This window comes from Panonychus citri, unplaced genomic scaffold, assembly GCF_014898815.1.
Source record: "Panonychus citri isolate SS breed McGregor unplaced genomic scaffold, ASM1489881v1 Contig00092, whole genome shotgun sequence".
Classification (NCBI taxonomy): domain Eukaryota; kingdom Metazoa; phylum Arthropoda; class Arachnida; order Trombidiformes; family Tetranychidae; genus Panonychus; species Panonychus citri.
The window spans coordinates 774,995-788,371 of record NW_026515497.1 but is presented as its reverse complement, the minus strand read 5'-3'; the positions used below and the strand labels follow the sequence as shown (position 1 = coordinate 788,371).

The 13,377-nt window shown below is 33.6% G+C and overlaps 3 protein-coding genes across 6 annotated transcripts; 2 read left to right on the top strand and 1 right to left on the bottom strand.

Annotated features, from left to right (window-relative positions):
• Positions 1-27: 27 nt before the first annotated feature.
• LOC128387601 (uncharacterized) lies at positions 28-3,616 on the bottom strand. 2 transcript variants are annotated; one of them, XM_053346820.1, is made up of 3 exons: positions 3,463-3,616; positions 2,361-3,197; positions 28-2,239 (listed from the first exon to the last, which is right to left on the bottom strand). In XM_053346820.1, exons 2-3 carry the CDS (start codon positions 2,911-2,913, stop codon positions 1,176-1,178), a joined length of 1,617 nt encoding a protein of 538 aa, XP_053202795.1. In that variant the 5' UTR covers positions 2,914-3,197; positions 3,463-3,616; the 3' UTR covers positions 28-1,175. The 2 variants fall into 2 exon arrangements, with proteins under 2 accessions (XP_053202795.1, XP_053202796.1); XM_053346821.1 differs by lacking the exon at positions 3,463-3,616 and having other exon boundaries at positions 2,361-3,216.
• A 1,277-nt stretch (positions 3,617-4,893) lies between these two features.
• LOC128387600 (ribosomal oxygenase 1-like) lies at positions 4,894-7,568 on the top strand. The gene is made up of 4 exons (XM_053346819.1): positions 4,894-5,052; positions 5,196-5,644; positions 5,744-7,115; positions 7,220-7,568. Exons 1-4 carry the CDS (start codon positions 5,002-5,004, stop codon positions 7,289-7,291), a joined length of 1,944 nt encoding a protein of 647 aa, XP_053202794.1. The 5' UTR covers positions 4,894-5,001; the 3' UTR covers positions 7,292-7,568.
• A 122-nt stretch (positions 7,569-7,690) lies between these two features.
• On the top strand, positions 7,691-11,822 carry LOC128387599 (syndetin-like). 3 transcript variants are annotated; one of them, XM_053346815.1, is made up of 5 exons: positions 7,691-7,831; positions 8,048-8,254; positions 8,466-10,683; positions 10,755-10,851; positions 10,950-11,822. In XM_053346815.1, the coding sequence occupies exons 2-5, from the start codon at positions 8,107-8,109 to the stop codon at positions 11,568-11,570; spliced, it is 3,084 nt and encodes a 1,027-aa protein (XP_053202790.1). In that variant the 5' UTR covers positions 7,691-7,831; positions 8,048-8,106; the 3' UTR covers positions 11,571-11,822. The 3 variants fall into 3 exon arrangements, with proteins under 3 accessions (XP_053202790.1, XP_053202792.1, XP_053202793.1); XM_053346817.1 differs by having other exon boundaries at positions 7,698-7,831; positions 7,976-8,254; XM_053346818.1 differs by having other exon boundaries at positions 7,705-7,831; positions 8,051-8,254.
• The last annotated feature ends 1,555 nt before the right edge of the window (positions 11,823-13,377 follow it).

Genomic DNA, 13,377 nt, shown 5'->3' with positions numbered 1-13,377 from the left:
AACTTTTGGATTAACTTTCTCGCGAACTTGTTAATTGTTGGTTTTTAATTTTACTTTCGTTTAATTCATTTTGTTTTACAAGGCAATTAGTATATTAATATAGATATATGTATGTATGAGTGATCAATTGTTACAGTGTATATATAGTTAATTTCACAAGCAAATAAATATCATCATATGTTTTTTGGGTTTTGTTTTTGTCACTGTTGATTTGAGATTAATTGTAATCAATTAGAATAATCAAAATTAAATTTGGTTTTTTTGCTCTCTCTTTCACTCCATTGATTGTTCTGATTGATTTGTTTGGTATTGTAAATATATTGGATCATTTGGGGTTTTGCTTTGGTTTAAATTGTCAATGAGAATTGTGACATTTTTTGTTTTTGATCTTCTCGAAAAATGCAAAATGATTTGTTGATGATTCTTGTTTTTTTGAATTGTTTTGTTTTGTTTTCGATTCCATGCTTAACATGTAGTTGATTTTAAGTTAATTGCTAATCAGTTTGATGCTGGAATGATGATGATCGGTGAGATTATAATGGTAAAGATTATTATTCCTCTTGTCTCTTTGTCTCCTCGTTTTTTTTCATGGTATTTTCCTTGTTGTCCAACACGAAGCTTTTGATTGTGACAGTAATCAGATAATAAATTGACAGTCAAAGTGATGAGGAAAATGATGATGATAATAATGGATGATAAAAGTGATTTCATTGATGAAAAGATTCCTTATTTCCACAGTTTCAACAGTATTTTCAGATATTCAATCAATGAAAGATTGAAATTTGGTGTTTAAATTGTGAAACCAGGTTGGATTCAGTTGATTGCCGGATTAATGATGTTTCTGATTCTCATTGAACAAATAATTGAGCACGTGGTGCTTTATAAATAGTTGATATCTTATGAGTGGAGAGAGAGAGATGATGATGATTCATATCATTATGTGTGTTGATTGCTCAGATAATTTTGTGGTTGACGTGATGATGACTATGGTAATCATGATGATACTCATGGTGGTCATGGTGGTGTAATAGTGATGCAAATGTTGAAATTGATAGTGACAATGAAAGACTGGTAATTGTTTGTTTTCTTCAAGTAAATTTGAGGCTAAAGTTCAATGATTAGTTGATTGTTGAAAGGCCAGAAAATGTTGATTGGTTTGATATTGACAATTGAATCTATTGAACAATATAATCTTTATAATTCTTGAAAGATTTAAGTCGTTTTTTGAGAACCTTAACTAAATCCGAAGGTTGAAATAGAAGTGAAATATCTTTACCGACGGCATTCAATCTGTCACGAATTTCATTTCCTTTGAAGAACAAATTTAATGGCCTATTATTGATCTCGGTAATTATCCAATTACAATCTCGTCCCTTTGTTGGATCAACACAAGGAGCTCGAGGTGTTAAACCGTTTGTTGCAACCAAACCATCGGGAATCACTTGAATCACTTCAGCGGTGTTTCCATCACGAATAAGTCCTAAATCTTGTCCCTCATAGTCTCGTTTGAGTACAAATACAAATCCATAGGGAAGTCGAGATAAAATTATCTCAACAATTAAGGGTTGACTTTTCATTAGACGAAGCACTTGACAAGAATCGTGAACTCTTTCACCGCAAACGCTAATTAGACAATCACCAATGTGAAAAGTGTTATGAAGTTGGGGATACATTTTCTGCTTCCATCCGGCAATCCAAACTTTACCCAACCAATCAACAAGTGCTATTGATTCATTGCAATCCTTTTTTCGGACCACCACTCGGACACCATCTTTGTGAGCCATTTCTTTCTGTAAACGTAATATTTGTGACTCTCGAAGGGAGAGAAGATTCAAATGATGATCAGGATTTAATTGTTGATCTAAATGATTTAAACCGTTACTGTTATTATTACCAGAATTTAATGTTCTGGTAGATTGTTCATCATCATATGGAGGTGGACCTTCTTCATGGGGTAAAGCTGAGTTTCGAGTTGAAAGTGACAAGTTTGATAAACGATTGGCAACTGAGCCAAAAATTGGCTCATAACTTGATTGCACGTGATCAATGATATCACCGTAAAGAGATTGTGTTGCTGAATAAGATTGACCCAAAGGATTTGTTGATGAACGTGGAGGTGGAATTGGTGGTGGTGGTGTTGATGGTCGAGATTGATTAAGGCTGGTTGTTGATGATCGAGGTGTAACCGTTGAAAGAGATCCATTGTTAACCGTTAGAGATGAGGAAGTGGGTGTCAAAGCTGTCAACAGAACGAGAAGAGGAAAGAAGATTATTATTAATGACAATTAACAAAGAGGAAGGGAGAGAGAGAGAGATAGATAATAGCGGAAATTAAATCAAAGGTGTGGAAAGAGACTAACCCCTGGGTGGTGTGATTGGTGGTTGTAGTGTGTCCGTTGAATCTGAAGGAGGAATCGGGGGTAATGGTCGTGAACTTTGATTACTTGTTCGAGGTTTAAGGTTAAAATGTGGTTCTTTAGTGTAATAATTATCTTGAGGTCCTAATATAGACATTTGTTTCAATTTGGTTCGAATACAATCAATCCATTCATCCATCATTTGTCGAGTTGGAGCTATCAATCGGATTAATTGATTTTCTAAGGTTATGGAGAACTCGAAACAATCTTCTTTCTCCTCGATCACAATAGCAGGACATAAATGGAGACATCCTTTAAGTGGATAACAATAGGTTGGTTTGGCAATTATGGTTGAAGGTTTTTCACTAAACATCTCAAGAAAAGGTTCACATTCATTGATGATGGCAAATGAAACCCAATATTTCACAGGAACTTGGGTTATCTTACATCCTTTTGGAACATTACTAAAATACTTAAGGTATCCACACTTGTAAACATCTCGGATTGTTTGTTGGTTAAATCGAGGAGTGGGAGACAATCGGATTCCATTATCCATTGAATAAGAAGATTCAAACAGGTAGAATTCAAGAGAAAATAAGTAGAACAGATTCTTTAAGAACTATAATGAACAAAAAAAGAATTGAACAAATTTGGAGGAAATATTTTCAATTGTCCAATTGAGAATAAGGAAAAGATGATTTTGCTTTTTCTAATTTAAAGCCAAACAAATCAAAGAATTAACCATCAACTCATGGTCAGTAATCACCAATTTTTGAATAGAATATAATAGAAATCAGATGAGTGGTCAACACATGTTCATTTCAACAGTTAGTATCCTTCCTGGAAAAATGAAGAAAATGAGCAAAATAAATGACTCTTATTAGTATAATGATATGAGAAAATGGGAAAAAGGAAACACATGAAGCACCAATTTAAGATCAACTGGCTTGATTAACGGATATTAATGAACAAGAGATGATGATCAAGGAAGAAAAAAGAAAAGGTAATTAGAGAGAGAGAAATAAAAATAAAACAAAAGCAACTGATTGGAAACAATAAAATCTAATGAAAAAATAGATGAAAATATCAAACGTTGTTTACTTACTTCTAATCAACTGGTTTAATTCCTACAATCAATTATAGAATTAGATGAGAAAATGGTTGATTATAGAAAAAATAACTAAATATCTGAAGAGAAAAAAGTTAATTAAATTAGCAAAAAACAACAATCAGTAAAATCTACTGAGTAGATGAACAATTTGTCTTGAAAAATTTACTTTTCTGTTCCCAAGTAACAACAAACAGAAAGGAAACGAAAAAGGCGCGAAATTGAAAAGCGAATCAGTCAACTGAATCAACATCGAATCGACTTGAAAGAGACTCTCTCACCTCGATGGATTCACTGTGTCCACAATTAGTGAATCAATTACTTTTAATGTGGTTCGTAACTATAGCGAATTCTGTTCGGTTGAGGTTAAAAAGATTGATGTTTTTGGTCAAAAAAAGATGAAGTTTCTTAAACTTTTACGAGCCTGTTCATAGGATAACCTTTTATTAGTTGCTAGTGAAACAAGTGGACCACCAGGTCAAGGGTCACCTGAGAAGTGTAACTTTTTCCTTTTTAAAACTATTCACAGGTAACAAATATTTTCTCATTATCGATCGATTGTTGATCGATTCCGGCCAATTTATTGAATAAGTAACTTATTATAAGTTTTAACAAGTTGTCTTTTTTTATCCTATCAACAGGCTGTGTCAGTTGCTCAGGACTTAAGTTATCCTTGTTATGTTGGCTACAATTAGATCAATTGATATCGAGTCAATTTTATTTACAGTTGAAAATGTCTGTAGCTCTCTTTTTCTGATCTTTAATAATAATCGAAAAGTCTGATGATTACAAAATTCAAATGATTTGATTGCAAGAGATTTAAGTTGAACAAAATTGGAGTAAATTGTTGTTGTGGCTGTGATATGTTGTGATGTTGGTTCAGGTGTTGACTCAGTTCCAAGGTTACTGGCACTGTCAAAGGTCACTGTTCGGCGAAATCCCGATCTCTATTTTCCAGCCATCTCGCAAGATTTTCATCACCTTTCAGTCCATCGAACGTTTCAATACCCGAAGTTAAGATGAGATAATGAGATTTTACCTCTTCCACCGACCATGAGTGATCTTGGCTACTGGATTCAAGATCTTGGACAACAGAGTTTTGCGTGACTTTCCAATTCAATCGAATATTATTTTCTCTAATGAAAAAACAGCACAAAATTCTTTGTTGGGCCTCATTCAACACTGGAACCTTATTCAAAGTATTCTTTTGATAATGGTCACTAACCCATTCAAATAGAGCATTTTCAAACTCTCAAGGGTACTTTTTGTAATCTCGTATTCCAAAACTAATTCTAACCATGTTTAGTTGGAATTGAAAACTCACGAGCAAAATCAACTGATTTAAAAGTTTTTGAGAGACAAAAAGATACAAAGAAAGTAATTAATCGATTAAAAACTCGACTGTTGATAATAAGAATCGATTATTGAACCGAAAATCTTAATCAATCGTCAACCAAAATCTCAGTTGGTAATCAACTGTTGATTGAGTTTCTATTTGGTTTGTTTTAAATTGATTTTTTCAAATTTTCCTTAATCATGAAGATTCCTAAACAATTGTCAGCTTTTGAATTCTACAAATTAGCAAAGGTAAGTTTGATATAACATCTTTAAGGTTACCGGCTTTTCTTATTCTCATAATCATATCCGATTATTTTCTGTATGGAGATTGACACGTTTTTTTTGTTTCTTTTTTGTTCAAATTTGTTTGACCTTGTACTTATATTCCAAAGGGTAAAAAGTCAAAATCACCTAAACCCAAGAACTCGAAACGAAGAAGATCACTTGGTGATGAACCATCTACATCCGATTTGCCTGATTTTGGAGCAACACAATCTTCCGAATCCCCGTCAACCTCTTCAACAACAAATAAAAGAACTTTTGGTCAACTAGAAGAACCTTTTTCCAGTAGTAAAAGAGTTCGATTTGCGGAAGATGATGAATTTGATGGTCCACAATCAGATGGAACCGATGGCGATGATGTTACCGATAATGCCATTAACGAGGAGAAAGAGAAAACATTTGGTGTTCTCTCGTTTAGAAATAAAGTCCATAAAAAGTCAAAAGAGGAAACACCTTCCAAACAGATCCGTCGAATTGAGTCCATTTTGAAACATAAACAGAGTTACAGTCTCGATGATCTTAAAAAATCTCCATTCATCAGTAGCCTCGATATTCCAAGGTAGAAAAGATAATCCAAACCACCTTAATCTCCCTCTCTTCCTTTTACTCTTTTTCCAATCCTTAATCTCTCACTCTTCTGATTTTCTTATCCTTTCAGCACCACAATGCCAGAGATTCCTATTAGAATACAAAAAGAAAGTGATGAAGACACCAAAAGCACCCGATCTTTCAATATTCCTCCATATCTAACCGACAGTAGGGAACAAGCTAGAAGATGTTTCCAATGGTTGATTAATCCATTTGATGTTGACCGTTTCATGTCAGACAATTGGGAAAAGGAACCATTGCTAATTAAACGTGATAAACCCAATTATTACCAAGGTGTTTTTAGTACCGCTGATTTAGATCGAGCCTTACGTGAGAGGCATCTACAGTTTACCAAGAATATTGATATTACCAGTTACATAAATGACGAAAGAAAAACATATAATCCCGATGGAAGAGCTTATCCAGCGGTTGTTTGGGATCATTTTCAAGTTGGTTGTTCCATTCGATTACTTAATCCACAAACTTATTCTAGATCAGTTTGGAAATTGAATAGTATTTTACAAGAATTTTTCGGTTCCCGTGTTGGTGCCAATATTTATCTTACACCGGCTGGATCACAAGGATTCGCACCTCATTATGATGATATTGAAGCTTTCGTTTTACAATTGGAAGGTCGAAAGATATGGAAAGTTTATCCACCTTTAGACGAAGCCAATACTTTACCACGTTTCTCTAGTAAAAATTTCAAACGAAGCGAACTCACCGCTCCGCCATTGAAAACGGTCGAATTGGAACCCGGTGATTTCCTTTATTTTCCTCGAGGATTCATTCATGAAGCTCAAGCGGTTGAAGGTGAACACTCACTTCACATAACGATTTCAGTGGCACAGAAAAACACCTACGGAGATTTATTACAAATCCTATTACCCGCTGCATTGGAAACTGCTATGACGGAGGATCGGGCTTTTCGAGAATCTCTACCTGTTGATTATCTTGCAAACATGGGAATTGTTCACGCCGATGAGATGTACAACAATAGAACTGTTTTCCTCTCTAAGATTAAACATCTAATGACCAAATTAATTTCTCACATTAATGTTGATTCAGCTGTAGACCAGAAAGCAAAACAATTACTTCATGAAAGTTTACCTCCAGTTTTAACAGCTCAAGAAAAGAGGTCAAGTATCCATGGGTCAGGTGAATATTGGGACGCTGATTCGGCAACAGTTGAAGGTGGAATTGAACTTTCCCCTGAAACATCAATTCGCCTTCTTCGATATGGAATAGTTAGACTTGTGATGGAAGAAGATGTTGTTCGTCTTTATCATTGTATGGAAAATTCTTATGATCCAAATCATGAGATTGATCCACAATACGTTGAAATCGAATCGAATCTTGCTCCAGCGATTGATTATCTCATCAAGAATTATCCAAATTATGTTGAAATTTCCAGTCTACCATTAGAAAAACTTGATGAAAAGGTTTGTAATCAAAAGCCATTTCCTATTAATCAGTTGAGATGAACTGAATTGAATGCGAGAAACTAATTCTAATCTTATCATTTCTCTTTATCTTTACCTTTTAGCTCGAAATATCTAATTTATTATTTGACAAAGGATTAATTACTATCGTCGAAGCAGATTCTGAATCGGATTAGATAAATAACCATGACAACATGCAATCTGGACATTCGAATCTCTTTTCGATTCTAACAATTACCTCTCTCTCTCCCTCTCTCTTTTTCTTTCTTTCTTTCCTTTCAATCATTAATTGACAACACAAGTGACCTTAAATACACACCAGAATCAATATTAATCACTTAGACAATTCTAATAATCGTCTTGAATTAAATTGACTGAGAATTGTCCCTTTATACCATCACAATTACCAATTTTTGGCAATAAATGTGAACATTGACATGAAATCGATAACAATTATAATTGCCTATCAATCATTATTAAAGAATTAAAAAAATCTATCGATAAAAATGAAAGAGAAAAACAATTAAATTAATTATTCTCATTACGCAATGTTAAGATGATCCCACATTCGCTCAGGTGATTACCCCCTCTAGGTGTGTGTGTGTGTCTACAATTGAGTTAATTTGTTTTTCTCTTGTTGATTGTTACCATCATGATTGGTCAATTCTAATTAATCGAGATTGTCAATTAAATGATCGGAGGCCATTTATGAGTTGGTGAGTTAAATTGTTCTCAACAAATAATCAACAAATCAAATGATAATCTAATTTGATTGTTCTTCTTATTTCAAACCACCTTACACCTTTTTTTTTCCTATTGGTTATTAAGAAAATTTTTCTATTCTATTTTTTTTTTCTCAGGTTTTCTATTTGATTTTTGATTTGTTTATATTTTAAAATTCTATTTCGTTTCTATTTCTAATTTCTGTATAGAAGGATTTCTCACCTGATTAATTATCTCCTGGTGTATATAGAATTATATCTCTCTCTACATGTGCACTACCCCCAACATAATCATGGATGAAGAGAATGACCAACAGATTCTTGATGGAATTGATGAAGACATTTTCAAGATAGACTATCAACTTGGATCTTTTGAGAGCTTAAATTATATTCTTGATAAGGTTGAAAGTGAACTGAGTAAGTATAATCAATAGATGTAAACAATGGTTAACCTTATGGTGAAAGAAAATATTCCATGACAGTTTCTATTAACTGTCATTTTTGTCTAGAGAGAAACAAATCCTTTTATTGTGATAATCATGTCTAATTACTTTCTTTTTTTATTGTTTTATTATCTTTGTGTGTGATTCCATCCTCTTCTTGTTCCCTCTGATAATCTTGCAACTAGATTTAGATTATATCCTCCAAGAGAAGAAGAGATTAGAGAAACAATTGAATGTCGTCTCAAGACGTTTATCAACCTCCATCATGGAAAAGGAAGGAGCCTATGGAAAAGAGATGAAACGTGTAATGGACATTCAGAATAAATTAAGTGAGGCCATTGAAATTTGTCGAACAGCTCGTAAAGGTGCCGATAAGGGAAGAAGTAATTTTACCTGTGCCAGTTTAGGTATTGTTGCTTCTTACCGGCGACGGGAAGGTTTAAGAGATGTTCTCAAATCTTTATCAACAATTAAAACTCTTCAACAGACCAATGTTAGATTGAAAGAGATGGTTGAAGAAGATGGTGACTATTGTGGAGCTATTCAACTTTGTATCGAATGTCAAAAGGTTGTTAACACTTTGAAACATTATCGTTGTGTTTCCGAGTTAAGTTCAAAGTTAACCGAGATGCTGGAAATGATTGAAGAGCACATAGATTCAAGCCTTTCCAAAATGTGCCATAATTTCAACATCGATACATATAAAGGACTTCAAAAGGCTTTCTCGTTGTTGGGTAAAACCCAAACCTCAATGGATTCACTGTGTATGCATTTTGCAACCGCAATTAGTGATAAAGCCTTTGGTGTGGTTCATGGTTATGTTGAATTATGTTCAGTTGAGGTTAAAAAGATTGATAATTTTCGTAAAAAAGAGTATAAAGAATTGTGTAAATATGTAACCAACGAGTGTTTTATACCCTGTTTGATAGATCTCAGCAAATCTTTATTTAACATTTTACTCAACTATAAACGCATTTTATATTTCCATCAATGTGAAATTGATTCAAATAACGCAAATACAATTAATCTGAATAACATCAACAATAATGAGGATCATTTACCTCATGAAAGTGAACAAAATAGTAAATGTCAACCATTGGATACGGGAAATGAAGGTGGAATCAGTGGTTATGGTGATGAAGGTGAAGAACGTTCAATTGCTGCAGCAACAATTACAACAAATTCAATAATTAATTCAGATAAAGGTGATACAAGTGACATTGAAGATGATACTGGTTGTGATGGTGGTGGACCTGAGGCTGTTAATGGTAATTCAGCTGATGAAACAATTGGTGAAATTGAAGAGGAAGAAGATCAAGTGGAAGCGGATTTTAATCGTCGATTCATTTTACAAAAACTCGAACATGGATTGGGACGAATTTGGCAAGAAGCACAACAAAAGTTACGACTTTTAGTTCAAAGTCATGACATGTCAACCTGTTCATTTGAAGAGCTTATGACAATATTGAGAATTTCCCGACGAATGATGGACATTGGATCAGAATTTTGTGACAACAATTCAACCGAATTTGAAGAAACCCTTCACGCTAAGACAGTTAATTATTTCAATCATTATCACAAAACTCGACTGGATGAATTACGAATGTACCTGGAAAATGAATCATGGACCGTGTGTCCAGTTAAAAATGGTTTCCAATGTTTTGACCTTCAAGAGTTTAAATTTCTTAAACCTTTACGTACCTATTCATTGGGTAACCTTTCATTAGCTGCTAGTGAAACAAGTGGACCACCAGGTCAAGGGTCACCTGAGAAGTGTAACTTTTTCCGTGATTCACTTTTGAACGATTCTTCCGGTGCAATTGAAAATCCTTTTGATAATATTTGCTTGGAAAATGAAGATGCAAGTGATAGTATCATCAGAGAATTGGAAAGGACAACCAATAAGGGAGGAGGTGGTGATGATACATCGGAAGATGAACTTGATGATGAGATGACATTAGATTCAAATAAAACAACAACGACAACAAATTGTGGTGATAATGATAAAAGAGTCAACAATTGTTACAATGAAGGACCTTTGGTGACCAATACAAGTCTTTATGTTGTTCGTCTCATCGGAAAATATATGCAGATCATGTTTCTCCTCCGGCAAATTGCATTTGATATTTTATTATCCATATTCCATTTATTTGATTACTATTTTTATACAGTTTACACCTTTTTCGCCAAGGAAATTAGCGAAGTTCGTAACAATTGTCTTTCCTTGCGTTTTAAATCCTGCCTTGCACGAATTGAGTCTTCAATGAAAACCGATCTGATCAATGAGACAAATGATCTTGATCAACATCCATCGACAATTCAATCAATGGGCCTTATGGATCGTAATTTATGTCCTGAAAATCTGCATGGTTTAGCCGAGAGAATTGTCGGAATTGAATCAGTGTAAGAATCAGCGAAAAGAAAATTTCACAAACAATTAACTAATTTTTTTTTCTCTTTCTATTCCCTTTTAGGATGTTTCTTGCTTCACAATTAAATACTTTACAACAATTTTTCCGAGATCTTATTCCATCTGGTAAACATTCAATTCTTGACAAATACTATTCACAGGTAACAATTAATTACTCATTATCGATTGATTGTTGGTCGATCCCAAATAATTTAGTGAATAAGTTTTAACAAATTGTCTTGTTTTCCCCCATCAACAGGCTGTATCAGTTGCTCAGGACTTACGTTATCCTTGTTATATGTTGGTTGCAATTAGATCAATTAATATCGAGTCAATTTTATCAACAGTTGAAAATGTCCGTTGGGATTTAACGGAAATACCGACCATGCATAATAGTTACGTTGATTGTTTATTGAAGGAGATTCAATTGTTTTCCTCTCGATTGGAAAAAATTTGCTCCTCACTTGAAGCTAAAATTCCCCAAGAAGCTAAAGATATGTTATGGTCATCAGTTCTGAAATTGGCCAATCGAACCTTTGTCGAAGGATATTCAATGGCCAAAAAATGTACACCCGCTGGTCGAGCTCTTATGCAATTAGATTACCAAGAATTTTTAACCAAAGCTGAAAAAATGACCGCAATCAAACCAATACCGGAAAGAGAATTGGTTGAAGAATATATAAAAGCTTATTACCTGATGGACGATGCCCTCGAGCAATGGTTAATGTCTCGTAATGAATATACCCAACGACAATTAGTTTCATTAGTTAATTGTATTGCCTCTGAGAAGAGAGTTAAGACTCGTCTTCTAGCCATCATTGAAAACAAATTTGATAATCAAAATTGTCCAAATTCAACAAATAACGAGACAAGACACTAAATTTAATTATCAACAAACATAATTACAGAAATTATAATTGTAGCTCTCTCTCTCTCTCTCTCTCTCTCTCTCTCATCTTTATCTTCCTTTCTCTCTTTCTCTCTTTCTCTCTTTGTATCTTACTTTCTTTTCTTACTCTAAATAGTTCATTCATGATTCTCACCGATTCATTTAACTTTCGAATGTGCAAATGTTAATTTAATTTATATTCACAATCAAAACAATTAAACAAATTTTCTTGTTACCATTTAACTGAATATGATTTTAATCAATTGTTCGTGTTTCAATTATAATAATCGAAGAGTCTGATGATTACAAAATTGATTTGATTCCAAGAGATTTGCGATGTTGGTTCAGGTGTTGACTCAGTTCCAAGGTTACTGGGCACTGTCAAAGGTCACTGTTCGGCGAAATCCCGATCTCTATTTTCCAGCCATCTCGCAAGATTTTCATCACCTTTCAGTCCATCGAACGTTTCAATACCCGAAGTTAAGATGAGATAATGAGATTTTACCTCTTCCACCGTCCATAAGTAATCTTGGCTACTGGATTCAAGATCTTGGACAACACAGTTTCGCGTGACTTTCCAATTCAATCGAATATTATTTGGTCTAATGAATAGACAGCACAAAATGCTTTGTTGGGCCTCATTCAACACTGGAACCTTATTCAAAGTATTCTTTTGATAATGGTCACCAACCCATTCAAATAGAGCATTTTCAAACGCTCGAGGGTACTTTTTGTAATCTCGTATTCCAAAACTAATTCTAACCATGTTTAGTTGGAATTGAAAACTTACAAACAAAATCAAAAACTCGACTGTTGATAATAAGAATCGGTTCAAATATTAAAAAATTTTGTACCAAAATTGTAATAAGTAAACAAAGATCTCAGAAGATGATGAGCCATCTACATCCGCTCTTCCCGTTTTGGAAACAGTGTCCAAATCTCCATCAACCTCTTCAACAATATTAGAGCTTGTGGTCAACCAGAATGACCTTTTCCCTATAGGTAACAAAGATAATTCTTTCTCTCTCTCCATTCATTGATCGACAACTAAAGTGACCTTAAATATAGATCATAAACCAACATGAATCCAATTCCTTAGACAATTGGGTTTAATCGTCGACAAAGTAGAGAACTAAAATCCAATTAATTAGTGCAAATTAATTAATCCAAATAAGAAATGAATAAATGAGATTAGGTAATTGTTCAGCTGATCAATAAACTAATAATTTGACACAATTAAAGTTATACAAATGAATCAACACGACGATAGTCACGTAATCATTGGACTTTGTTTTTGGGTCTCGATGTTTGAAACGTGAAAGTGAAACAATTAAGATAATTAATAACTAATAATTTGATTTCTTTGATTAAATTTTCAGACTAAATCAACTTAATCAATGGAATTAACCAAAAGAAAGATAATCATTTGTTTACCATTTGAAACACTCACTTGAGGAAAAAGCAAAAGTAAATATTAATAATCATCAATTGGACATCCACAGGAAGAGTGAATGATTAACTGATTCAATGATTAGTCCAATTTAGTATTAATTGTTTATTTGATTACCAAAGTTTTCAGTTTTAATACAATTAAATGATGAAAAGATTACAGCAGAAAATAAATCAGATGAAATCACTTAAACTTTTCCTTGAATCCTTTTTGCTGTGTAATGATAATTAACCGTTAATTGTTAATTTCCCAAATCAACACAGGTAAATGATAACTTTTCCCAACTTCAATTATTGCTGATTTAGTTTTATTGCAAATCAAGATGATAATCAACTCAAATTGACAATC

Bases quoted from the DNA above. Each gene is read 5' to 3' on its own strand.
- LOC128387601 (XM_053346820.1), bottom strand. From the start codon at position 2,913: ATGGATAATGGAATCCGATTGTCTCCCACTCCTCGATTTAACCAACAA. The intron at 2,240-2,360 runs GTTAGTCTCTTT...TTCTGTTGACAG, and splicing joins ACCAATCACACCACCCAGGG to CTTTGACACCCACTTCCTCA.
- LOC128387600 (XM_053346819.1), top strand. From the start codon at position 5,002: ATGAAGATTCCTAAACAATTGTCAGCTTTTGAATTCTACAAATTAGCA. The intron at 5,645-5,743 runs GTAGAAAAGATA...TTATCCTTTCAG, and splicing joins AGTAGCCTCGATATTCCAAG to CACCACAATGCCAGAGATTC. The intron at 7,116-7,219 runs GTTTGTAATCAA...TTTACCTTTTAG, and splicing joins TAGAAAAACTTGATGAAAAG to CTCGAAATATCTAATTTATT.
- LOC128387599 (XM_053346815.1), top strand. From the start codon at position 8,107: ATGTGCACTACCCCCAACATAATCATGGATGAAGAGAATGACCAACAG. The intron at 10,684-10,754 runs GTAAGAATCAGC...ATTCCCTTTTAG, and splicing joins ATTGTCGGAATTGAATCAGT to GATGTTTCTTGCTTCACAAT. The intron at 10,852-10,949 runs GTAACAATTAAT...CCCCATCAACAG, and splicing joins TTGACAAATACTATTCACAG to GCTGTATCAGTTGCTCAGGA.